This window comes from Anabrus simplex, chromosome 7, assembly GCF_040414725.1.
Source record: "Anabrus simplex isolate iqAnaSimp1 chromosome 7, ASM4041472v1, whole genome shotgun sequence".
Taxonomy (NCBI): domain Eukaryota; kingdom Metazoa; phylum Arthropoda; class Insecta; order Orthoptera; family Tettigoniidae; genus Anabrus; species Anabrus simplex.
The window spans coordinates 113060719-113086463 of NC_090271.1; the positions used below are offsets into that span (position 1 = coordinate 113060719).

At 37.4% G+C, this 25745-nt stretch overlaps 2 protein-coding genes across 2 annotated transcripts in view; one reads left to right on the plus strand and one right to left on the minus strand.

The window, feature by feature from the left end:
- The window catches only part of LOC136877313 (bile salt-activated lipase), a 325663-nt gene extending 315742 nt beyond the window's left edge, over positions 1-9921 (minus strand). Inside the window, exon 1 of the mRNA XM_067151247.2 lies at positions 9620-9921. The gene's annotated coding sequence lies outside the window, so the exon portion shown is untranslated. The remainder of the gene's footprint in view (positions 1-9619) is intronic.
- LOC136877311 (zinc transporter ZIP5) overlaps positions 1-25423 on the plus strand; it is a 170834-nt gene extending 145411 nt beyond the window's left edge. The window contains exons 6-9 of the mRNA XM_067151245.2: positions 11437-11509; positions 15517-15753; positions 19439-19626; positions 24551-25423. Coding sequence (XP_067007346.2) covers positions 11437-11509; positions 15517-15753; positions 19439-19626; positions 24551-24691 — 639 coding nt within the window. The 3' untranslated portion in view covers positions 24692-25423. The remainder of the gene's footprint in view (positions 1-11436; positions 11510-15516; positions 15754-19438; positions 19627-24550) is intronic.
- Positions 25424-25745: the final 322 nt, after the last annotated feature.

The following is a 25745-nucleotide window of genomic DNA, read 5'->3' on the forward strand; positions in this document are numbered from 1 at the left end:
CAATATTCATACAAGTTACATTTAACATGTGCTTATGTTAGCCACAAGAATTTGGGCGAATAAATGTGTCAGAGTCAGCCTAATTTAATTGGTCATCTGATCTTGTCAATGTCATAAACACTGGACAGCACAAGATCATTTCGAGCTTGGATAAGCCGATCTCGAGCCCCACGCTTGGATTAAGCCATCTTAAATGCCCCCATTTTTCCCGAGCTAAGCCCAGCCATCGAGCGAGGAATCCCAAGGTGGACCGTTCGATCGTTGGCTATCACTTTCTAGAGGCATTTAAGGGTTGTTAAGGATTGATGACCAAGCAGGATAAAAAGAAATATTAAAACAACACTCTGACATTTATTCACATAAGCAGACAGATAACAAAATATTCCTGATGATATTTTCCTTTTTACATAACAGAGCTTTCATAATATCGGATTTCTTCCTCGATTTAGAGTGACACGTGTTCATATCTCCAGCTCTACTGTGCTGTAAATGAAACCAAAGAAGTAATTAGGCCACTTGCCTTTTTAAACCAAACATTTGACTGAAAGAATTAAATAAACATGTGTTCAAAGTTTCACCAATTTAAAGTTGTCTCAACACGTGGTTTTTACAATGTACACAACTGAATTGGTTATTTACAGTATTTAATATTGATCAATGACACCAACATGAACTTCAGTAGCAAAGAAAAACTGTTTCCAAAATTCTCAAAATTAATTAATTATTATCTTGATTATTATTATTATTATTTTATTATTCAATTAACCTGTTTCATTGTCACACGATCGTGTTCTTATTAATTCTCCACCGCATCATTTACCTAATGTTCACCATTAGCATTTCAGAGTAATGATTTTTAATTAATTATTAATGACTTATTTTCACAATGTTTCAAAGCAATCATGCGGCTGACAAATTTCTACCTTTGATCTTTGCATTTCATTTCTATTCAAATTAATCTTAAAGTATTTCAGATTTTTAGAAATTTACATTACCAACGTGTGAGCTAGTTAAATAAATTCTGTTTACAAATCGAGTGCCTTCACAACGTAACGAGATGATCTTTCCTTTTAAATCTCGCTAATTGAAAAATTAAATTCCTTCCTAGTCTTCCTTGACTTAATTTAATTAAACCTTCCCTTAAGGGCATGAAATTATCTCTTAAGGCAACACACAACGATGAATGTGATCCGCGTCACAGCGAGTGCGCGACCAGATCAAAATTAAATGAAATCAACATGGCACAAGAGAAATATACACATTTACACACACACATTCACACTAGGGAAACACGTTTTTATGTACACTATTTACATCGAATCCTGATTTGGCAATTTTATTTATGATTTTTATCGATGGTCGGGACGCGTAATGTCTCGCAGAAATAATCCGTGTACAGAAATTCTCCTACATTTATGGTGGCTAGTGATCGAAGTCATGAGTATCACTTGGTAGAAACACATTTCACATATCAGCGCAAGTTCATCTAATTCATGAGATTATAATGGAAGATTCTAGTAAAATCCATAAGCACTACCATCATGTGGGCTACAGGTTGAATTTACCGCAAGCATGAGCCTTACTCGCATTATTTTTACTTCCTACCTGTGAAATACACTCGCAAACACGTGCTCCACAAATTATAATCTATCTTGCGCTCCAAATACACAAGAATAAATCAATATCACCACTAATTCATCATTTACTCAATTATGCAACAAATATCCCTCAGGATAGGCCATATTCCAGACCCTTCATGAACAGAGCACATTCCATCTCACATTTAGGAACTCTACAGTAGTTTTATGGCTCACGAGCGTTTACATCTGTTTTACCCGATCTTTAGTCGATATTATTATTATTTAAGTGATTATTACATCTACTGATTCTCCTGGAATATCGAAAAATTAGATGACTTCATCATAAAACCAACAAGTGATTTTAAAAGACACTAGGTTCGACCCTATTCACTCAAAATGTACACGAAAAATTTTCCGTCCGGTAACTTTCAATATTACAAAGAAAGTAGATTTATCGTGTGGTCAGTGATTATTAAACTTAAGTTCCTTAAGCATGGGAAGTCATTCAAAGACAACCTACATGTCTACTCTAATAGATTCCAAAATTTCATTCACACGTACCTAGTCTACCACGACACCTTAAGAAGTAGGAAAATGAAATATTTCTAACTACAGCAAACTGATAGATCTACGACTTAAGAAGAAAGACCTCTAGTTGTACAAAAGATATGACAGATAAATTAAATTAAAAAGGTACTCAAGTTTTTGTAGAGTTCGATTCCCGTCGACAGTCAGTTATTTCAGCATACTCCGGCCAGTCTCCTTCCCATTACCAGAGACGCCTTACATTTTTACAGCTCCATGGAGGCTCTGCGATGGATGTCCCTCGATGAAATGATGTTGGTAATTGCGGAATTCTTCATCTTGAGATGTTCAATTCCAAGACGTCTTCCGTTGATTGCTGGTCACAAGCTGTAACTGAGATGACAAAATTAAGTATTTTGCACAAGCACACGCAGAATATAAACAGCTCGTCTACACTGTCACACTTAACTTGGCTCCTAGGCGTTTTTATTCCACAGAATTCACTAATTATCAGACTAAATTCTGGTAGAACGGGCGTCGACTTGACTTGAAAATTTTCTTTCCACGTGGTCCGGTGATGTGATGTCTCACGCAGCGAACAAGCATTAAGAAGAGCATAAAGAGCATTAAGCATTAAGAGAGCGATTCACTCGAAGCAAGGCCTTTTATCTAATTAGCCCAGGGAGGCGTGTTCTTCAGCGAGAACGGTAATTGGCTGATGATCTCCTTTAATTTGCGCAGACTATTCCAGAAACAAGCTGGGTCGCGCGTGCGAAGGCAGTCACGTGGTTTGCTATAACCTTGGCACAGTCTCGCCGATGACGTATCGCACCCCTCTGAACGACAAAAAAAAACTCGTTCTCACCTCGCCACGACTTCCCAAGTGATGTGTTGCGGCTTCAAGCAGACAATAAAATTTTTGCTTTCCACTTGTTAAAATATTTGTAAGATCGCCAATTTTCACGGGGACAGTACCATTTCCAGCTGACTATGACATGTACAAAAAAAATTAACTAAGTATGGTGTTCTTTCGGGTTTATGTCACATGAAACAGATAAGCTGCAGGGAACTAGGATCATATGGGAAACTCACAAATCACAATAATTTTAACAGGGTCACTGGTTTTCAGGTACCTGGTTGCTAATCATTAAAGTAGGAGTATATTCCCTTTCTTGTCCTCCATGTTTCTATTATTATTATTTTTCCAAGCTCGTACTCTCCTGACTACTTGATGGTTCACTCGATGTGTCTGTTCATACTTTGGTGTAGTAATGAAACAATGCCTGATGCCAAATTACCAGAAATCTTTCCAATTAAGTCCCTTTCTTTGTGTGTGTATTATTTACCTGCTTATTTTCTATTTCTTTTAATTTTCTACCTTTTCTTTTCATATACCTGAAAGATAAAAAACAATTAAGTGCTTACCTGGTGGAGGGGCCAAGAAGACCCGTTACCTTCACTGGTCAAACAGAAAAGATGCCTTGGAAGAGCAAGGCTCTAGCGAAACGCTTCTCTCCGGAAATTAGGAAACCTTACAACAACCAATGAGCGTCCGATCTTTTTCCTTCACCTACCAATCACATTTACGTTTATTTTCTAGAATTAGGGCCCAGAAATTAGTGCTGATAAAGAACACTGAGAAGCATCGAGAAGTTAGGAAATTGATGCAACATGATGAAACCGGAAATATCCACTGCTGATCTGGCGGGTGTACACTACAGTATGTCCCAAAATATTACATTTTACTTCACTTTTCCCACGATAAGAAACAATCTTGAAACCATACAAAAATCAAACAATTCCAAAATTCACATACCGAGGAGAGACAAAAATAAATGAATAAATATATTACATACCAAATTAGCACAAACATAAACAATTCCTCGCCGTCTTCCAAGTCCAAGTAATCAAATCCAAGTAATCACTACAATAACCATTGCAGAGATCTGTACCCTTTATTTAAAATCCCATTTATGTGATTACCCCAATGAAGATCTTTCCTTATATTAAGACCTAGATACTTACAATGATCCCCAAAAGGAACTTTCACCCCATCAACGCAGTAATTAAAACTGAGAGGACTTTTCCTATTTATGAAACTCACAACCTGACTTTTAACCCCGTTTATCAACATACCATTACCTGCTGTCCATCTCACAACATTTTCGAGGTCACGTTGCAGTTGCTCACAAATTTATTACTCTATAGAGAATAACATCATCCGCAAAAAGCCTTACCTCTGATTCCACTATACTCATATCATTAATATATATAAGAAAACATAAAGGTCCGATAATACTGCCTTGAGGAATTCCCCTCTTAATTATTACAGGGTCAGATAAAGCTTCACCTACTCTAATTCTCTGAGATCTATTTTCTAGAAATATAGCAACCCATTCAGTCACCCTTTTGTCTAGTCCAATTGCACTTATTTTTGCCTGTAGTCTCCCATGATCCACCCTATCAAATGCTTTAGACAGGTCAATCGCGATATAGTCCTTTTGACCTCCTGAATCCAAGATATCTGCTATATCTTGCTGGAATCCTACAAGTTGAGCTTCAGTGGAATAACCTTTCCTAAAACCGAACTGCCTTCTATCGAACCAGTTATTAATTTCACAAACATGTCTAATATAATCAGAAAGAATGGCTTCCCAAAGCTTACATACAATGCATGTCAAACTTACTGGCCTGTAATTTTCAGCTTTATGTCTATCAACCTTTCCTTATTCACAGGGGCTACTATAGCAACTCTCCATTCATCTGGTATACCTCCTTCGACCACACAATAATCAAATAAGTACTTCAGATATGGTACTATATCCCAACCCATTGTCTTTATATATCCCCAGGAATCTTATCAATTCCAGCTGCTTTTCTAGTTTTCAAATTTTGTATCTTATTGTAAATGTCATTGTTATCATATGTAAATTTTAGCACTTCTTTAGCATTGGTCTCCTCCTCTATCTGAACATTATCCTTGTAACCAACAATCTTTACATACTGCTGACTGAATACTTCTGCCTTTTGAAGATCCTCACATACACACTCCCCTTGTTCATTAATTATTCCTGGAATGTCCTTCTTGGAACCTTAAAATACCTATACATACCTTTCCATTTTTCACTAAAATTTGTATGACTGCCAATTATGTCTGCCATGATGTTATCCTTAGCTGCCTTCTTTGCTAGATTCAATTTTCTAGTAAGTTCCTTCAATTTCTCCTTACTTCCACAGCCATTTCTAACTCTATTTCTTTCCACTCTGCACCTCCTTCTTAGTCTCTTTATTTCTCTATTATAATTAGGTGGGTCTTTACCATTCCTTACCTCCCTTAAAGGTACAAACCTGTTTTCGCATTCCTCAACAATTTCTTTAAACCCATCCCAGAGTCTGTTTACATTTTTTTTTTTACCGTTTTCCACCAATCATAGTTACTTTTTAGAAACTGCCTCATGCCTGCTTTATCAGCCATGTGGTACTGCCTAATAGTCCTACTTTTAAGACCTTCCTTTCTATCACATTTATTTTTAACTACGACAAAAACAGCTTCATGATCACTAATACCATCTATTACTTCAGTTTCCCTATAGAGCTCATCTGGTTTTATCAGCACCACATCCAGGATATTTTTCCCTCTGGTTGGTTCCATCACTTTCTGAATCAGCAGTCCTTCCCATATTAACTTATTTGCCATTTGTTGGTCATGCTTCCTGTCGTTCACATTTCCTTCCCAATTGACATCTGGTAAATTCAGATCTGCCGCTACAATCACATTTCTTTCCTTGTCGTTTCCTACATAGCTGATTATCTTATCAAATAATTCTGAATCCGTGTCAGTGCTACCCTTTTCCGGTCTGTACACTCCAAATATATCAAGTTGCCTATTATCTTTAGAAATGAGCCTTACACCTAGAATTTCATGTGCCTCATCTTTAACTTTTTTTGTAGCTTACAAATTCTTCTTTCACCAGAATGAATACTCCCCCTCCCACCATTCCTATCCTATCTCTACGATACACACTCCATTTCCGTGAGAAAATTTCTGCATCCATTATATCATTTCTTAGCCATGATTCAACTCCTATTACAATATCTGGTAAATATATATCTATTAAATTACTCAATTCTATTCCTTTCTTTACAATACTTCTACAGTTCAACACTAACAATTTTATGTCATCTCTACTTGATTTCCAGTTCCCTGTTCCGGAGTAAAATAAAAACTAAAGGTGAAATAAATCTTTCTCCTTCATTGTGTATGAAAATACGATCTATTCCACTCAATCACATGACAAACATACAAAATCAGGCATCTTACAGATTCAAAGCTCCATGTTGAAATGCACCAAAATGCAAAGTCACTCAAAACAATAATACTGGAATAATATCGTATATTGGCCCAAATTACTAAATTAGACATGTAAAAAAACCATAATGTACATAACAACCACAATATCTCAAGAAAACAGCTTTGATGATAAGGGACTTTAAGACGGGCCAAGCATAAGATATCAATGAAATCCCCGACGAGAGATCCAAAATACCAGGCACGTATAAATTGAGATGTCAGTCACACTAACAATATTGGAATAGACCGTATCATGCCACAACATTGAGTGATACCTATAAATAAGGTGGGAATTAAGGTTAGAAACACATGTATAATGTGGAGAGACATCGAAAATAGACAAAAACCCAAGCAAAGGGTGGAATAATATGGCCATACATCCAAAGCATAATGTTCACTCAAACGGTAACCAAAGTGCAGCCGATAAGGCAGGGTAAAAAGGCACAGAATTAATCAAGATAAAGTGGGCATAGAATCACTGTATTAAATGTTCTCATTCCTCCCCTGAAGGGGGAGGCAGGCCTCCTAGACAGTAACGCTGTCTCTCAGGCCAGGAGGTTTGTATCAGAGAAGGAGACGTGTGAAGAACACAAACTTACCAAGTTAAGTAAAAATAAAGAATTATAGATTCTGTGCAAATCTCCAGAATAACATCATATAAATCTGTAACAGATATTATAATATAGTAAGAAAGATGAACAACCTGCATAAGTAGAAATGTATAAGGAAGAGGAAGAAGAAGAATTAAGAAAGCCTGCAATATATTTCTGGACTGCATTTTTGCTTTTTTCCAAAGTTCAAAGAAAAAATATCATTAAGAAACTTAAAAATCAAGGAGGCAGAAAAGCCAAAGGTATGAGAGGGGACACTATTGACATCTTATGACAGTATGAATAAACTATTAAGTGTAAACGTGCCAGTATAGAAAGAAAGCAAAGATTTCATAAAATTCATTAAACATATGTGAAACTGAAGGTACATAGGCCTATAGACAGAGAAGCAGCAGCGTCTCAAAATGTACAGCAGGGATGGACAACATTGCAGAATGTAATCACAGAATCAGCTGAGAAAACAATTGGTTTTGAGAAAAATGTAAGAAAAGACTGGTTTGATGACAACAACAAAAAATTTTTTTGTGTCATCAATGCTAAAGGACAATCCCACCTATCCCTTCTTCAAGATCCATCTTCAGATACAAAGAAAGCAAATTTTCATAAAATCAAGCTTAAATGTCAGGTGCAAATAAGAGAGATAAAGAACAACTGGTGGCAGCAGAAAACTCAGGAAGTATAAAGTATGTCTGATGCTCAAGACCTGCAACATTTCTATGCTGGAATAAAAGAGTTACATGGCCCAACTCACTCCTCCTCCAGGACAATGAAATCTGCTGATAATGCTACCACTATCACTGACAGTCAAGAAATCATAGAGCATTGGAAAGAACATTTCTCCACTCTTCTCAATAGGAGTTCAAATGATGCTGAAGACTTTCTTGATTATGTACCTCTACATACCCAACAACCATGGATGGCTCTCCTGCTAACATTCAAGTAATTCAATGCTGCTCTCAGTAAACTGAAACCTGACAAGGCTCCTGGCTCAGACAGCATTCCTCTGGAATTGATTGAAAATGGAGGCCTACCTCTAAAGACCAGACTTCTTACCCTTATTCTCTTAATATGGGATACCTGCAAAGTACCTGGTGAACTTAAAAACGTCACTATCATTACTCTATTTCAAAAAAAGTGATTGTAGTGTTTGTGGCAACTATCATGGTATATCACTGCTATCTATGGCTAGAATTTTGCTTAATTGCCTGCAGATTATTTCCAAGATGATTGTACCCGAGTCACAGTGCAGTTTTCGAACCTCCAGAGACACAACAGATATGATTTTCTGTGCAAGGCAAATCTAGAAGAAATACAGAAAGCAACAGACTCCTTTATACCTAGTGTTCTACGATCTGGGAAAGACTTTTGACTCCAGCTATATAGACAGTGCTGAAACACTTTGGCTGTTCACAGTATTTTGTAGATCTGGTCAAGGCTCTTCATGATAACACATCTGGGCAAACCATTCATCAAAATACTATCTCTGATCCATTTCCAATCACTTATGGATTGAAACAAGGATGTGTACTTGCTCTAATACTCTTTATCTAGCTGCCATGCTACATGGAACATCTCCAGACAACCAAAATATGAAGGTCAGATATCACTTTGATGGGGAACTGTTCAATCTCGCTAGACTTCACTCCCAAAAGCTCACTAAGATTACCTCAGTTATAGAACTGCAATATGCAGATGACACTGCAGAAGCTGCAACAGTCAGTCAATTGTTTCAAGAATGTTTGTGATCGTTTTGGCTTCTCTAGAAATTCAGAAAACCAAAGTACTTTCACAGCCTGAACCTGGGTCGAGCCTCCCTATTTTCAATATTTCCATTACGGAAACTACACTGGATAAGGTCGAACACTTTTTATAGCAAGGAAGTATTTTCTCAACAAATGCTAACTGCTCACAAGATGTGGATGGGAGAATTGGTGCTGCCCACTCAGCATTTGAACATTTATCCCATAATGTCTTCATGAATAAGGATCTTACAGTGTATACCAAGATGATGGTTTACCATGCTATTGTTACATCGACACTGCTTTATGGTTGTGAAACTTGCACCTTCTATTGTCAGAATATCAAAAAGCTAGAGTGCTTCCACCTGCAAAATCTTAGATCCATCTTGAACAACAAATGGGAGGACCATGTCCCCAACTTTGCAGTTCTAGAGAAAATGCATACTATAATCACTGAGGCCACCATCATTGGCCACTGTCTCAGATGGATAGGACACATTCATTGCATGAGTAACACCAGGCTTCCAAACTCCTGTAATACTACGGAGGTGACTAGGTGGAGAGAAAATTTTAAAATACAGAAAGAAGAGATCAATTTTAAAGTTTACAAAATCATAGTCACCCCAATACCAAGTTGAATGGGAATGAAAAGACAGGTCACACTCTTTATTTCCTATGTTAGAATAAAGTCTTTAGACTTGTTTCAAAGTTTACATTGAAATATTGAGCTTTACATTAAGAAAGAATTTTGAAAACTTCCCCTCAAGTTAGCTTTCTGAAACTGTTACATGATTAAAAGATGTTTGCCATTACCTTGAGCTGTGGGCCTTCCGGAGATGGGCAAGGCTTGCCCACCCCCCCGCCTCCTCTACTACTGTAACACACTCTAAACCTCTTAACTGGAGCGATCAAAAGACAAAATGGCCCACAAGGTCCCAGCTTTTATAGCTGAGAGGAAAGTTCCAGAATTCTCTGGGCCAAAGTCCTGTACACACCCACAAATCCTATTGGCTGATTTAATAAATGTTCCAAAATTCCTGATTGGTCAAAAATTTAGAAGACGAAGGAAGGGATAGCAGTGCTAGTAACCTAAGAACACACATAAAAAAAAGAATTTACAACATTTCAGTTCTGAAAACCTCGAAATTACAAATTTCTTTGAAAATTAATTGTTCATCTTCCCACCAGAGGGGGCATATAAGTCAACAGTAGAGACACCTGATGAGGAAGTTAGAAACTTCTTATGCTAGACAGTTCACTGTACATATTGCATTGCCATTACCTTGAGCTGTGGGTCTTCCGGAGATGGGCAAGGCTTGCCCCGCCTCCTCTACTACTGTAACACACTCTAAACCTCTTAACTGGAGCAATCAAAAGACAAAATGGCCCACAAGGTCCCAGCTTTTATTTAGCTTTTATTTATTTAGCTTTTATTTAGTTTAAATGCACAGAGAGGGTGTACCTCCAGTACTATTATCATCATCATCATTATCATCATCATCATCATCATCATAATCATTTCTTGACTTTAAAATGGAAAGGGGGTGTTATATGTGAGTAAATATGAAAAGTTTAAAAATTTCATATTAAATCCGTATTGAACCGAGAATCTAATGGGAACAAAAAAGTGGGGTCCACCTATTAAATACAATACAATGTTATAAAGTGAATTATAACATTATTATTATTCATGGGACCAGTTTTGATGCTGGTGTGCACCATCTTCAGCCACAAAATTGGAAAAACATACAATGACAACTTAAGGGTGCAAAATCAATGCATAAAAGTGTACACAGATCTTACAAATGATAGGAAGAATGACTTGATTAAAGACATGAGCCGTGAATATTAACTAGTAACATTAACCTAAAAATACACTCTTCTAAAAATATAGCACCATTTATCTTAAAGTTTTGTGTAAACGTCCTCTTAACAAGAGTTCACTGAATCTTAAAATTTTTTAATGATATATGACTAGAATAACAATGAGCCGAGGACAATAACTTATATATCACTATCTTAAAAGTCCAACACCATATTTCCTTTTTTTCATGAGAATATTCGAATGAAAGTCTTCTTGATGAACATTCACCAAATCTTGAAGTAAATGGTGCAAATATTAAGAACTTCAATAAAAAACATTTTGTTTTACCACTGATTAAATATGATCGGTCGTTAAAATAGCTTAACCAGTCTTAAGACGTAACAAATTAAAATCTAAAGAGAACATGAAGGAACTTCAAACTCTGTTTTTACGTAGTAAAATGCATGTCTTCTCTAACTTAAGAAATTGTGGCTGGATTCGGTCTACTAAGTATTCTATAGCAAGTTTTTACATGAAAATGAGGAGGACGCCGTGTTTTCCCAGGGTGCTAAACGATGTTCTCGGTTCAAAATGGGACCTCTAGCGGCATGTATGATGTGTGTAATCAGATGTTAGAGAAGACACTGAGAGTCGAAGGACACTGTGACCAATTTAATAAAATAAATAATAAAATGTTATAACTCATTTTATAACATTGTATTGTATTGAATAGGTGGACCCCACTTTTTTTTTCCATTAAATATGATAACACAACCATTCACCTGTTATGAGTGGGCAGTAATACAAGATCAGTGTTCTTTTTCAGGAAGACAACACAGAAGAGTACGATATGCCAACCAGGACTAATACCAGTAATCAGTCCGAATGGATCGAAGAAGGTAGGATTTTTATGTACTGTATGGTTAAAATGTTCAAGGTGATGGATGCTAGGCTATTCTGTTTAATACCATCACATAAATAATGAAAATAAATTCTACCATTCATTTTGTTAAACATTGTAAAGTAAATTTGTGTCCTCATACCGAGTGGTGCAGCTCTATTCAGGCATGGAGGTGTGCTGCATGTACCATTTTAACCATAGACAAGCCCTCCTGACAATCTAAAATTCTGGTAGTACCAGAAATTGAACCTGGACCTTTGAAGACAGCTGCTAATAGTGGTGTTACACTACGACGCTACGAGCTTAACTTTCCAAGTATCATTATGATCCTTCTCAATGTTACTATATGACTCAATTTGATGCTGTAGTAAAAATATTCTCCCCATCTAGGTTGGGGGGGGGGGTAGAATAACACCTTCAGTATTCCCTACCTGTTGTAAGAGGCAACTAAAAGGGGCCTTAGTGGTTCTTAACTTGAGTGTGTGGTTTGGTGACCATGTGACCACAGCACCTTTTGCTGAGTCCTGCGTTACTTCAACTTACTTGTGCCAGGCTCCTCACTTTCATTTATTATATATGACCTCCCTTGGTCGAATCTTGTTTTTTCCAACCTCGATGGTATTAGAGCATTCGTGGCCCAGGGAGTCTTTCATTTTCATGCCCTTCGTGGCCCTTATCTTTCTTTGCCGGATATCTTCATTTTTTGAAGTGTTGGATCCACAGCTGATTTGTTTATCACCAACAATCATGGGCATTTACTGGGAAAGGATAGACTAGTAGCTGACAAGGTCATGTTGCTTGAACGCAATCTTCAAGATATAAGTGGTGTTTCTTTATTAATGTTGCTTGGCTAGCAATAAATCCTGTTGAGGGAACAGGAGCTGTGCAGAATAACAATGGAAATTCAACATAAGCCAGCTCATAAGCTTTCATGTTGTGTGGATCAGAACAACACCCAGGTGTTGGATTTAGTGTCAAAATGTATTAGTGTGTATTGGGGAGTTAGCATTAAGATTACAATATTATACATCAAAGTCCAATCTTACACTAGGGCTGTGGTAGTCCGTTCTAGCTTTAATTTCCCATAGTTACTTAGTAATGTCCTAGTATTCCAGCAGACATTCAGTGAATGAAAATGAAAATCCAAAGCCTGTTTCAGTCATTCAACTGGGTCAGGAATGGATTGAATGAAACCTCCATTTAGCAGCGAGGATAGGAATTGTGCCAGCTGCTGTAGCCTGTCACGCTCCTCTGGGGAAATGATTAATGAATGACAGATGAAATGAAATTATATTGGAGAGTGTTGCTGGAATAAAAAAACCAGAAAACCAGAGTACATGGAGAAAAACCTGTCCCACCTCCTCTTTGCCCAGCACAAATCTCACATGGAGCGACTGGAATTTGAACCACAGTATCGAGTTGTGAGAGGCCGGCGGGCTACCACTTGAGCCATGGAGGATCTTACATTTAGTGAACGTTAGGTGATATCACATTCAGTACGGTATTTGTATATTTTGCTGTGTGTGATATGCTTCATGCGCAGAGCAGCAGTTCTTCTGAGCTACGCCCTTTTATGTGGGTGTATTTGTAAGTTACGTCTTATTGGGATAACATTTGATGAATTGACCTAGTAATTTAATATTCCATGTTGGGCAAGACTTGTTTATAGGTTGTTCTGTGTCGTTGAGTTAAACTTCATTATGATAGAAGCTGCAGTAGCACAGTCGTCCTATTGATGATGAATCCTAATAGTGTGTTGAATTCATTTAGCTTATTTACATGGTATAATGGAGTGATACATTTACTGAGGAAGTATTATTTATATTTTGGTAAACCAAGTAATGGGATACCATCTCCAATGCACATAGTACTGGTGTTACATGGATAGACCCAATTAGCAATCACTGTAGATAGAAGTCTGAACATACAGTAGGTTCCTTTCAGAGGAGGAAAAGTTTTCTGCAACCAATACTGCGGTATATAGCGGAGGCACATGGACTAAATTATGATCAGTGCAGAATTCAACCAGCCGACTTCCTCTTTCGTTCCTGTGTCCTAATCCGAATTCTCCTACTCTATTACCTTCTCTTCCTTGGTCTACCACTGCATTCCAGTCTCCCATCACAATTAGATTCTCGTCACCTTTTACATATTGTATTAAATCTTCTATCTCTTCATATATTCTTTCGATTTCCTCATCATCCGCTGAGCTAGTAGGCATATAGACCTGCACTATTGTGGTGGGCATTGGTTTGGTGTCTATCTTAACGACAATAATTCTTTCACTATGCTGGTCGTAGTAACTTATCCGCTGCCCTATTTTCTTATTCATTATTAAACCAACTCCTGCATTTCCCCTGTTTGATTTTGTGTTGATAATTCGGTAGTTGCCTGACCAAAAATCCTGTTCTTCCTGTCAACGTACTTCACTTATGCCAACTACATCTAACTTTAGTCTATCCATCTCCCTTTTCAGATTCTCTAACCTACCACAACGATTCAAACTTCTAACATTCCATGCTCCGACTCACAGAATGTTAGTATCCATCTTCCTGATGATCGCCCCCTCTCGTGTAGTCCCCACCCGGAGATCCGAATAGGTGACTAGTTTACCTCCGGAATATTTTACCCAGGAGTAACCCATCATCAGTACATCATTCATACAGAGAGAGCTGCATGTCTTCGGGAGTTAGTTACAGCTGTAGTTTTCCGCTGCTTTCAGCCGTGTAGCAGTATCAACACGGCTAAGCCATGTTGAGTATTATTACAAGGCCATATCAGTCAATCATCCAGACTGCCGCCCTTGCAACTTCCAAAAGGCTGCTACCCCCCTTTCGATGAACCATTCGTTAGTCTGGTCTCTCGACAGATACCCATCCGATATGGTTACACCTACGGCTCAGCTATTTGCTTCATTGCTTCACATGGTTCACAGGGGAGGGGGGAGTGATATATAAAATTAATTGAAAATAGTGTCAATCCATACTTTTCGGTCACTGAGATGAATAGTGACATCTGGATTTTTTAAAATTCCAAGTTCAATCTCCTATGGGGTGGGAGTCAAGGGGGAGTGATATATAAAAATTATCTAAAATAGTGTCGAATCCATACTTTTCAGGATCGCTGAGATGAATAGCAACACTCCGTTTTTTTATAAGTCTAAGTTCAGCCCCATTTGAGGTGGGAGAGTGATATATAAAAATAATTGAAAATAGTGTTGAATCGGTTGTTTTCGGGGATGGTCAATAATTAATATCACTCCAGAATTTTTATAAGTTCACGAGTGGCCCCCTTTCATATAGGTGTGAGAAAGGGTCAACAAAAATAAAAAGACCAAAATGATCAAGATTATGGATGTATCTGTCTGTATATTTTCCAGCAAAGCTGACAACTAAATTTGGTGCAAATATTACTTACTATCTGTGAAAAATGGTGTGGGGCAAGGCACCTCTAGAAATCCCATGAAAAGGGGTGAAATATAGGTAAAAATTATCAATAATAGCATCAAATCCATAGTTTTAGGACTAATGAAGTGATGGCAGGACACACCTAGCATCTTTAGGGGTAGGGGATGAAATGGATGGAATATAAAAATAATTTTAAATAGTCGCGAATCATCGTTTTTGGGGTTGCTGAGATGAATAGTAACACTCCAGATCTTTTAAAATCGATGCTCAGCAACCCCAGGGGCGAGAGGAGCGCAATATATAAAAATAGTGTTGAATCTGTAGTTTTCGTGGATGCCAAGATAATTAGTTTCACTCTGGATTTTGTATAAGTTCAAATTCAGTCCCCATTGGGGTGGGGTGCGAAGGGGATGGATATACAAAAATATGTGAAAATGGTGTCAAATCCATAATCTTCAGGGTCACTGAGATGAGTAATAACACTCCGGATTTTTTATAAGTCCACGTTCAGGAGTATATCAGGCCATACTGTAAGTCTAAATTGTTTTAATATAACAGAGAATTTGTCAAATCAGATAATGATACTTTGCTTTTACAGAAATAAATAAACCAGCAGAAACGGGAATCATGCTGCAATCAGTTCCTCATGGGCATTCCCACGGCACAACAGGCAAAGTAAATTCGATAAGTTCCTTAGCATGGATGGTAATCATGGGAGATGGGCTCCATAATTTGACTGATGGCCTCGCCATTGGAGCAGCATTCAGTGGAGATACAGTGGCTGGATTTGCAACTGCACTGGCTGTTTTCTGTCATGAGCTTCCTCATGAACTTGGTGAGTGAGAAATATCTCTAAATAAAATGATACATAAGTAAATTCTTAGTATATTTATTTCACATGAAATGAAAAATGCTTGTATTTGCCTATATCTATGTTTTTGTATCATTTCCTACGAATCTAAATCTCTATTTATTTTGCAACCTGTGATACCATAAAAGTATTAAATATTTATTAATCTTACTTTGTGGAAGATTACTTCATTTGTGAATTGGCAAGATATGTTTTCCTTTCTGGTCGGTTGGTCGGTCGTATGGTCGGTCGGTCAGATGCAGACTGTAAAAGTTCCAGATCATAAAATGATCCCTGCTCTTTATAATAAATTTCAGGCTACAGGAAGTTTTCAACGTAAGAAACTAAACATGTAGCCTTTCAGTCAGTCAATTGTAATGCAAAATTAATAAATACCATTAAAAGATATTAGTTTCATTCCATATTGATGGTTTACACTTTATTTTTGGCTAAAATTCATTCCATCCAAAGATGGATATACGTATTGAATAGGAGGAAGTAACAAAAGCTGTAAAGTTAATAAATACCAGAAAGTATCTGAAAAAGGAAACTTTTCATTAATAACAGAATGGCATGTTTCATTCTTAAAAGAACATCATCAGATTCTAGAAATCATGTTTTATCATGCATATAGATTTAATATTGTATACATTGTGCATATGTTGTTGGTTAAGAATTAGAGAGAAGTGCAAACAAGTGCAAAACTCTTTTATGTTATTCTTGAATAAATGTGAAAATGTTTCTCAACTTCTTATTACACTTTGTGTCTGCTTCTGCATTATGGGTTAGTGTATGTTTACTACCGCATAATGTGTGTTGTCCGATTGGCTTCCACTAAAAGAAAAAGTGTAAATAGATAGTATAGAGTTCTCTCAGAAGAAATATTAGGTGACATTGTCGTGAAGATGCCTAAGGGATATTTTGGGTGAATTCCAATGTCTTGTTTTTTTTTTAAATATTTGAAACCATCTCTTTTCAGTTTCAATTTATAACTGTTAGTCTCTTTTTAAGTGTAATATTGTTATCATGTTTTCTCTCTCAGATAGTTTATAAATTTATTTACTCAATGTTCATTTCTGGACACTGAAGAGCCTAACAGGTATACATTTTCAGAAAGTAATGTACAGTTTATTAAAGAGATGTCTGAAATATGTAGACAATGAAGGAAGGCAGTTTCAGCATCTTTCATAACAATGATAAGTAAAAAACTTCGTAACATAGTTTATGATGCTGTTGTATAGTTGCATCACCGCTGCTGAACTCTGCTGACACATGGCAATGCCTGTTGCATTCAACAATGTGAATAACACTGCAAGGCTAGTTCTTAGTTCAAATGCTCTCACTGCTCTGTTACTACTTATTCTTTTCCATTATCTGCTAATCCATTACTGATCCACATGGCAGATATCTTTGTTTACTGCAGCCCAAAATAGTTCAGCAGATGAATTGTCAGAACAGGTCTTTACCTTTCTGTTCCTGATCTGGGAGTGAGTTGCTCAAAACGGCTGATTATAATCAGTTGAATGTATTCCAGCAAGATAACTTCCTCTTTTCCTTTGTCTTTTCTTGCTCATGTGGGGTGGACATTTAAGATTTTATGCATCTGGTGACATCACACATCCATCTCAGCACTTTCATCTATTACACTCAGTCTTCTCTCTTGCACTCAATTACCCATGCCCCGGCACCATATGCAAGTCTCACAACTGATTTATAGACCTTTCCTTCCAAATATGTATTTAGTCATCTATCACAAAGCATTGCCAACATCTCTCTCCGGTTCATCCATCCACCTTTTATCCTGTAGGCAATTTCTGAGTCATGTGTAGTCATCTTGGATCCTAGGTACTTGAAGGTATTCACCGTTTTAAGACTTCTACCTTTCATCAGGACCAGTCCTCCATTGTTCTCACAAAAACTCCTCTCTCTTCCAGAGCTCTCCTCCATGTTTCCAAATTATGCTGTGCACATTCTCTACTGGTGTTGTAGAGCACTAAAGTTGTAACCGCTTTTTCGGAGCGCGTATACAAATAAATAAATAAATAAATAAATAATAATAATAATAATAATAATAATAATAATAATAATAATAATAATAATAATAATAATAATAATGTGAAATAATATAAATGAAAATAATACCAGTAGTAAGTAATATAATACTTAATAATATGACTAAGGAAATTGTTGTAAATAACGCAGTGGCGGAGTATTGACATCAAAACATAGAAGCGTGACGAGTATCTTTTAAATACGCAATATTAAATCAAATATAGGGAACACTTACAGGCCTAAAAATGACAACTAAAAAAGGATAGTGGAACGTGCGGGAAGCCCTACGAGGTCTATGGAACGTATGACGTTATGGGGGAGAAAAGACTTACATGAAACACCCTCTAGCTCAATTCTATTAAAAATAACAAATTTAAAAAAATTACAAGGGACTAAGTTACATAACAGGGCAGCATATACTTTACACATTTGACTAACGGAATAATTACGAAACCAAAACAGAAATGAAAGGATAGTTGATTAAAAGACAGGAGAAGGACTAAATTACGAGAACAAGAATCTAGGGCAAACTCAGACACGTTGAATATTAAACTTTGGAAATTACATTAAGCAAGAAAATACCGAAACGCAAAGGAATTAAATTAAATCAAACGAAATCAGAAAACATAGATAATAACATGAAAATAGCACTGAAATAACACTTACCTCGGAAAGGCAGGAGTTCCCAAGGTTAGCCCTCGAGCGCGAACGCTCGCTAGGGCGGTCGGATGGAAAATGACGCCGAGCAAACGCATCATTTTTCCAAAGCTGGCAAGAAGACCGGATAAGGCCCGATTACAGTCAACCAATAAGAAACAATTTCCACTAGATTCTCGTTCGCCAATACATTCGCATGACCATATATGGTCATTTCCTGTCTACAGATGCTAGATAAATTACATCACTTATTTCAACATCCCTAACTGCGCGTGCAGTATAGGCTATTCCAAATTAAAGCACCTTTACATTTTTTAAATGTCACCAATTACATCATGATATACCGATCACTTTAACACTCTTGCAATGTTAACAATCCAATCTTGAGGTTTTCTTAAATTACATTTTACTAGTTACATAATTTTTGAATCGAAATACTTCTTGCACCTCTCAATGTACATACAGTTCAACATTTCTTGCCTATTGCCTGAAAAAGAAAAATTATTACACACATACTTCAGCTACATAAACAAATATTCCAGCAAAGTCCAGAGTTCTTATTTCTTCATTTCTCAAAATATTACAAACAAAATAAAATCCTTCAGATATGTTAAATTTAAAAAAACTTTTACATTTCCAAACTCTAACTTCTTGCAACACACAACATCCAGTTCCAGTTCTCTATCCCAGCACAGCTTACAAAAGTCATCAGTGATGTAACTAGTTTCCTACAGTAGTTTCATTCACTATTAATTCTTATCATTACAGTATAACAGTATAACTGAAGAATTTCCTGACCATGTTTCTGAAATCAGTTGACAAATGTTCATCTACTCAACTCTTATGGACACACACCAAAATACTCTTTATCACAGTTTAATATTCTGTTTAACATACAAAGTGATTTTTATAACTGGAAGTACGAATGTACAGTAAGCTATTTTTTAATTTTTTCTTTCAGGGGATTTTGCAATTCTAATAAAGTCTGGAATGAGTATTCGCAAAGCGCTCTATTACAATATATTCTCGTCAGTCCTGAGCTTTATAGGAATGGGATTTGGTGTATGGATTGGAAGAACTGAAGAAGCTGCACTGTGGATTTACGCTGCTACTGCAGGGACCTTCCTGTACATAGCTCTGGCAGATCTGGTAAGAAAATAATTAATTTCTTCTCCAAGATTTTCATGACCCACAGAGATCATTCAGGTTTTCTTTTTGTGCAAGTTGTATAGTATGCTAACATGCTTTTTCACAAATTGTGGTAGGCAATGACAAGAAAAATGTGAGGTCTGAAATTTCTGGTACACAATCTATCCATCTAGAATATATTTTATTGTAGTAATTAGATCAGTCCTTCCAGAAACATTATGACATGTTTTTCAGATTGCCTCTTTTTGTGGAAACAACACTGTAATGAGCTCTTCTGTTGTGCAAAGTTATGTTCAGTTTCAGGTTTCAGATGACAGTGATTAACCCTTTACTGCATACTGTTGCCCTTAGGCAACATACAACTTTTCACCTGTATAAATGGAAATAGATTGTGGACAGAGGTAGTTTTACGGCACACCTTCAACCGTACAGTCATTTAAAGACATATACCAGTGATGCCTTGTTTTTTTTTTTTTTTTACATAACATAAGACAAAACAGCCCTACAACCAAAGGTACTCCTTCCACCCCGTCAGCATCCACGCGTACCAACCACCGTTTATTTTCCGTGGGCCCTCCCCATCACATTACCACAGGCTTCAGGAGTACCTCTGGCTCAACCTCAAAGACATTACCGACCTACGGTCGTGCAAGTATACTTGCGCCCTGCAATACGTACCCATGGCCAGTAGGCAGTAATGTTCGGTCTTTGAATGTTAAAAGCTTAGCGTGAAATCGTGAAAAATCGTATATATACCCCGTTATGGCAATCCACATCACATACGAGTGTTAAGCTATTAGCCCTAGTCAAGAATTGCTGGTAGATCTAAAACACTGAACGTAAGTTGAATAATTCATGCAGTAAAGGGTTAAGTATCAAAACTTTCACCAGAAGACGAATAGCAAATAAATTAAGGGGCAAAAGAAAAGGGCAATCAGTGCTCCCACATGGCAACATAATAGGATGCAGGGAAACTCTACAAATCTTCAAGAAACATCCTAGAATCATGGAAACTCAGGCCACATCACAATTAGAATGCCTTATTGACTCTGTGTACTGCTGGAGTACATTTACTTCCACGGCACAAGTAGTTACAACTTCTATTATAAAACATATTGGTTTTTCAATATTCCATCATTATCTCTTTGTATAGGAGTAGCATGCCTGCCTCTTACCCAGAGGCCCTGGGTTGGATTCCTGGCCAGGTCAGGGATTTTTACCTGGATCTGAGGGTTGTTCAAGGTCAACTCAATTGAGGAGCTATCTGACGGTGAGATGGCGGCCCCGGTCTAGAAAGCCAAGGATAATGGCCGAGAGGATTCAACGCACTCACCACACAACACCTCATAATCTGCAGGCCTTCGGGCTGAGCAACGGTTGCTTGATAGGCCATGGTCCTTCGGGGCTGTTGTGCCATGGGGTCTGGTTTATAGGTCATGCAGTATGCACCTATATACTGTTATTATACACATAGCTATGTCTGACTGTTTGTGTAAGTTAAATATGTAGCAACTTTAAAGCTCTTGAGTCTGTCAGAAACACTAGTTACAATACATATAACGCTATACCATACCTGTATACTGTCATATGCCTTCTCTATGTCCATGAAGGCCATCATGAAATATTCCCTATACTCATAGTGCCGTTATTTTTTTTTTTTTTTGCTAGTGGCTTTACGTCATACCAACACAGATAGGTCTTATGGTGACGATGGGGTAGGAAAGGCCTAAGAGTTGGAAGGAAGCAGCTGTGGCCTTTATTAACATCCTCAGATTATATTAAATCATGTGCATATATATATATATATATATATATACAATATTGTTCACATTGCATAAATTTGTCAATGATTGTGAATTGGTGACGTTATGAACAAGTGAGACAAATATTATGATAGTAGTAGTCTTCCATTTCACCTTAGTAACTTTGAGAAAGTTTTCTGTACTTACGCAATCTGCTTCATCCATTACTTCCAGCGACTGCATTTAGACTGAAGCCAGTTCCCTTACTACGGCCATGGTTGCTATATACGAGAGTGGGGGAGTGCTGTAGGCATTAAATCTATTCAGTCTAATGATTTTGATGAAATAAAAGTATGGAATTGAATTATTAAAGAGTATCTTGTAAGACATTACTTTAAAATGTCTTGAGTGGCAAGAGTGCTGTATAAATTCAGAAAATTTACTACGGATAAGAATACCCTAACTCGCATCCCAGATGTTCAGCATCAGAGTAGCCTCCTGTGGGATTCGTTAAGTGTTAATACAAAATCATTAGCTTACATTTACTCCCTAACACATCTTCATGATTTGGAGCAGTTTCCAACCACAGGCTGGGTCTGCTTGGAACATAAGCATCTACATCGTTTTCTGTTCATCCACCACTTCTCTTCTCTCACTCTCGTCCAGTTCCCTCCCCTTGCCTCGATGCTCTTCTTTACACCTTTGAGCCATCTGTCCCTTGGTCTTCCTCTAGGTCTCCTCTTCATCTCCATTTCTAACATCTTTCTTGGTATCCTTTCTTCTCCCATTCTCTTAACATGTCCATACCACTGCAGCCTTGATTTTTCAATCTTTTCCTGTAGGGGTACTTCATTTACCATTTCCCGAACTCTCTCATTTCTTACTCGGTCCATTCTTGTTAAACCTATTCAACACCTTTGAAATGTCATTTCCACTGCTTGTATTCTACTTTTATCCCTCTCCTTCATCACTTCACTTCCAGGAATGGCAGGATTTTCACCCTTTTCTTCAAAGGAATAAATAAACCCCACATACTAGTCAGTGCACATACACCCACAAAAAAAGACCCAGAGAAGGTATATGAATTCTGGGAAGATTTGGAGGAAACAATATCCAAAAGTACCAACCATGTGGTCATACTCCTTGGACATTTTAATGCACAGCTGGGAAAGAAAGGAGCTTCAGAGACATCAATGGAGACTATTCAGCCCACAAAAGGATGAATCAAAATGGAGAGTGAGTGATAGAATTATGTAATACCTTCAATCTGGTCCAAAATCAATGGCTTTTTGACACCTCCCAAGAAAGCATGGATGTGTCCCAAACCCCCAACCTGGCAGCGTCCTAGATTGATCAAGTAACAATCTCAAAACATATGGAAAAGGATATCCAAGATGTTAAAGTTCTGATCGGTGCAAACCTGGATTCGGATGAAGACATAGAGCAATATAAACAATTGAAACTGCAAATTGGTGGGTATCAAGGAGGATTTAGAAAGGACAGATCATGTGTGAAACAGATTTTTCTATTTTTCAAAAATTGCTTTACATTGGGCCGACACAGATAGGTCATGTGGTGACGATGGGACAGGAAAGGGCTAGGGGAGTGGGAAGGAAACGGCTGTGGTGTTAATTAGGATACAGCCCCAGCATTTGCCTGGTGTGAAAATGGGAAATCACAGAAAACCATCTTCAGGGCTGCTGACATTGGGGTTTGAACCCACCACCACGCGAATACTGGATACCGGCCGCACTAAAGCGACTGCAGCTATCGAGCTTGGCGTGAAACAAATCCTAAACCTGAAGATGATCACTGCATACCAAGAAGAGATTGATGTAGAAGAACTGGGATTGATGAGGAAGTACAATTAGGCAACCATTCTCTATTAACACTAATCAGAGAGAAAAAATGGAAGGGATCTGCCACTTCAAAAAATGAAGGTATTGGCCAAAGAAAGACAAGGGCCATGAAGGGCATGAAAATAAGAGATTCCCTAGGCCTCGAATGCTCTAATACAGTCAGGGTTAAAAAAAACAAAAGTTGACCAAGTGAGGTCAGACAGGATAAATGAAAGTGAGGAGCCTGGCACAAATAAGTGGAATCAATGCCAGGACTCAGCTAAAGGGCCCATGGTTGCCAACCCACCCTTCCAAGTTAAGAGCCCCTGGGACTCCTTTTAGTCACCTTTCATGACAGGCAGAGAATCCTGTGGGCGTTATTCTACTGCACCCACCCACAGGGGGTAGAGAAGAGTTAGGGATTGGAATAATGTACCAAGGTAGATCAGTGGTTTGGTTTGGGTTGGGTAGGGTTGGGCTGGGCTGGGTTGGGTTGGGTTGGGTTGGGTTGGGTTGGGTTGGGTTGGGTTGGGTTGGGTTGGGTTGGGTTTGTCTACATGCAGCTTGTGATTTGCAATATAAGCAAGTAGGTATTTATATACAATAAATTTGTTCAACTGGTCATATGTTGATGAAGGTACATTTATTTCTTTACATTTGAATAATATTTCATAATACCTACATTTGAATAATATTTCATAATACCTACATTTGAATAATATTTCATAATACCAATGTATGCCTTTGCTGGTGTGATGTAGTGTTTAAGTGCACTATGTCTTCTGGTATGGGCTATATCAAATTTGTTACTTTCATTGACCTGTCTCAGTGTCATCCTTGGCTTTGACAATATGAAAGTGACTGAGGTATGAGTGATGCTAGTAATATCATTGCTTATGCAGCCAGTCCCTGTTATGAATGGTGTGAAAATATCGCTCATAGGGTCGGTTGGTGCATGCATTTCAGTGGGCTTGGCAGACTGATATGTAATAGCAACAGCTGTCTCGGTGAGGAAAGCAACGGAAACTACCTCACTCCTCATTTCCCTAGTACGCCTCTTCAGTGACGCCTAGGCTATTTATGACAGCTGTTGGCGGAGCTGCAGAGGATCAAACCAGCCTTCGGGCTGAATACCCAACGCACAATACCAATGTTTGCTCAAATTATATTATTTTACATTGCGCCTTATGGAACCCTACCGGGGGATTACAAATTTTTTTATTCAACTGAAAATTTGTTCAACTGGTATTGAAATTTGACTATATACATGAGTAAATACCATCACATAATTTGTCTGTCTAATGTATGCATGAACTAACTCATAATCTTCTTCTTGTATTCTAGATACCAGAGATGAACCAATATGGTCAGCAATCAAAATCCCTTCTAGCAGTTATTCTACCTATGGCAGGGATGATCACAGGAGGGGCAATAATGTTAGTCATAGCACTTTATGAACACGCTCTACAATCACTATTTAGATAGCTGTGGTACAAGATATGTGAAAGATGCAGCTGAATTCAGATCTACTGGATAAGATAACTGTCTCAACTTCTCTATCAGACAATTATCTTCAGTATGATGGGTGTGTATCACACCTGTAGGCTTGAGGTTCTTCATTGTAAGCAAATGAGGAATCACTCTTCAAATGTGTGAATGTTTAATTCAGATTCTTATGATGCACTGTTTCTTCAACAAAAGATAAGTGGTGAATGTTTTCAGTTCAGTTATCTGATTGACACATGCTAATAAAATTAAAATAAAGCAGAAAACATGTGCATAGTGAAAATGATAATCTAGTGCCATATTCAGTGTGGATGATGCTGTGTGCCATCTAGTCAACAATTTTCTAGGAATGTATGGTCCTACATAGAGGAACAGAGAGGATTAAAATGGTGCAATATCATAATCCCTCAGTAGTTTGAGGACTTAGTTTAATAAGCAATGAAAACAGAAATAAATGTTATTTAACAAAAGAAAGGAAAGTCTGTAACTCTTTAAAGATTAATATTGTATATTTAAGGAAGTGAAGAAGGTAATAAACTGGTTTTACATTGAAATGTGTTGTCATTTTAAATTAGATTTTTTCAGTAATGGTAAAGAAACAAACTAATTTGATTTTATATTTTAAAAATTATATTCTCAGAAGGAAAATATAATTTAATTTCACCAAGAGTAAATATTTTCACTAGAGAGATATGTACAGTCACACACACACACACACACACAAAAAAAAAGAAGGAGCATATGGTGTTGCATAAGTTCCTTGCAGCAGGTGCACTTTCCTCAGAAACAATTGAACCTATAGTGTTTGTACTGGTAATGAAATGGTAACGAAAGAAGCAAATTTGATTTTATATAAAAAATATTAAGTTCTTAGAAAGAAACCATAAGTTAATTTCAGTTGCAAATATTAAGGTACTCAAGCGCTTTAGGCCTAGTATTTTTTTTATATAAAAGCTAAAGGCACAGGTTTATACAGGTGGAATTACATAGCTTCCCTAGTGCATCATCAACATAGTGTTCTATGAAAGAGGTT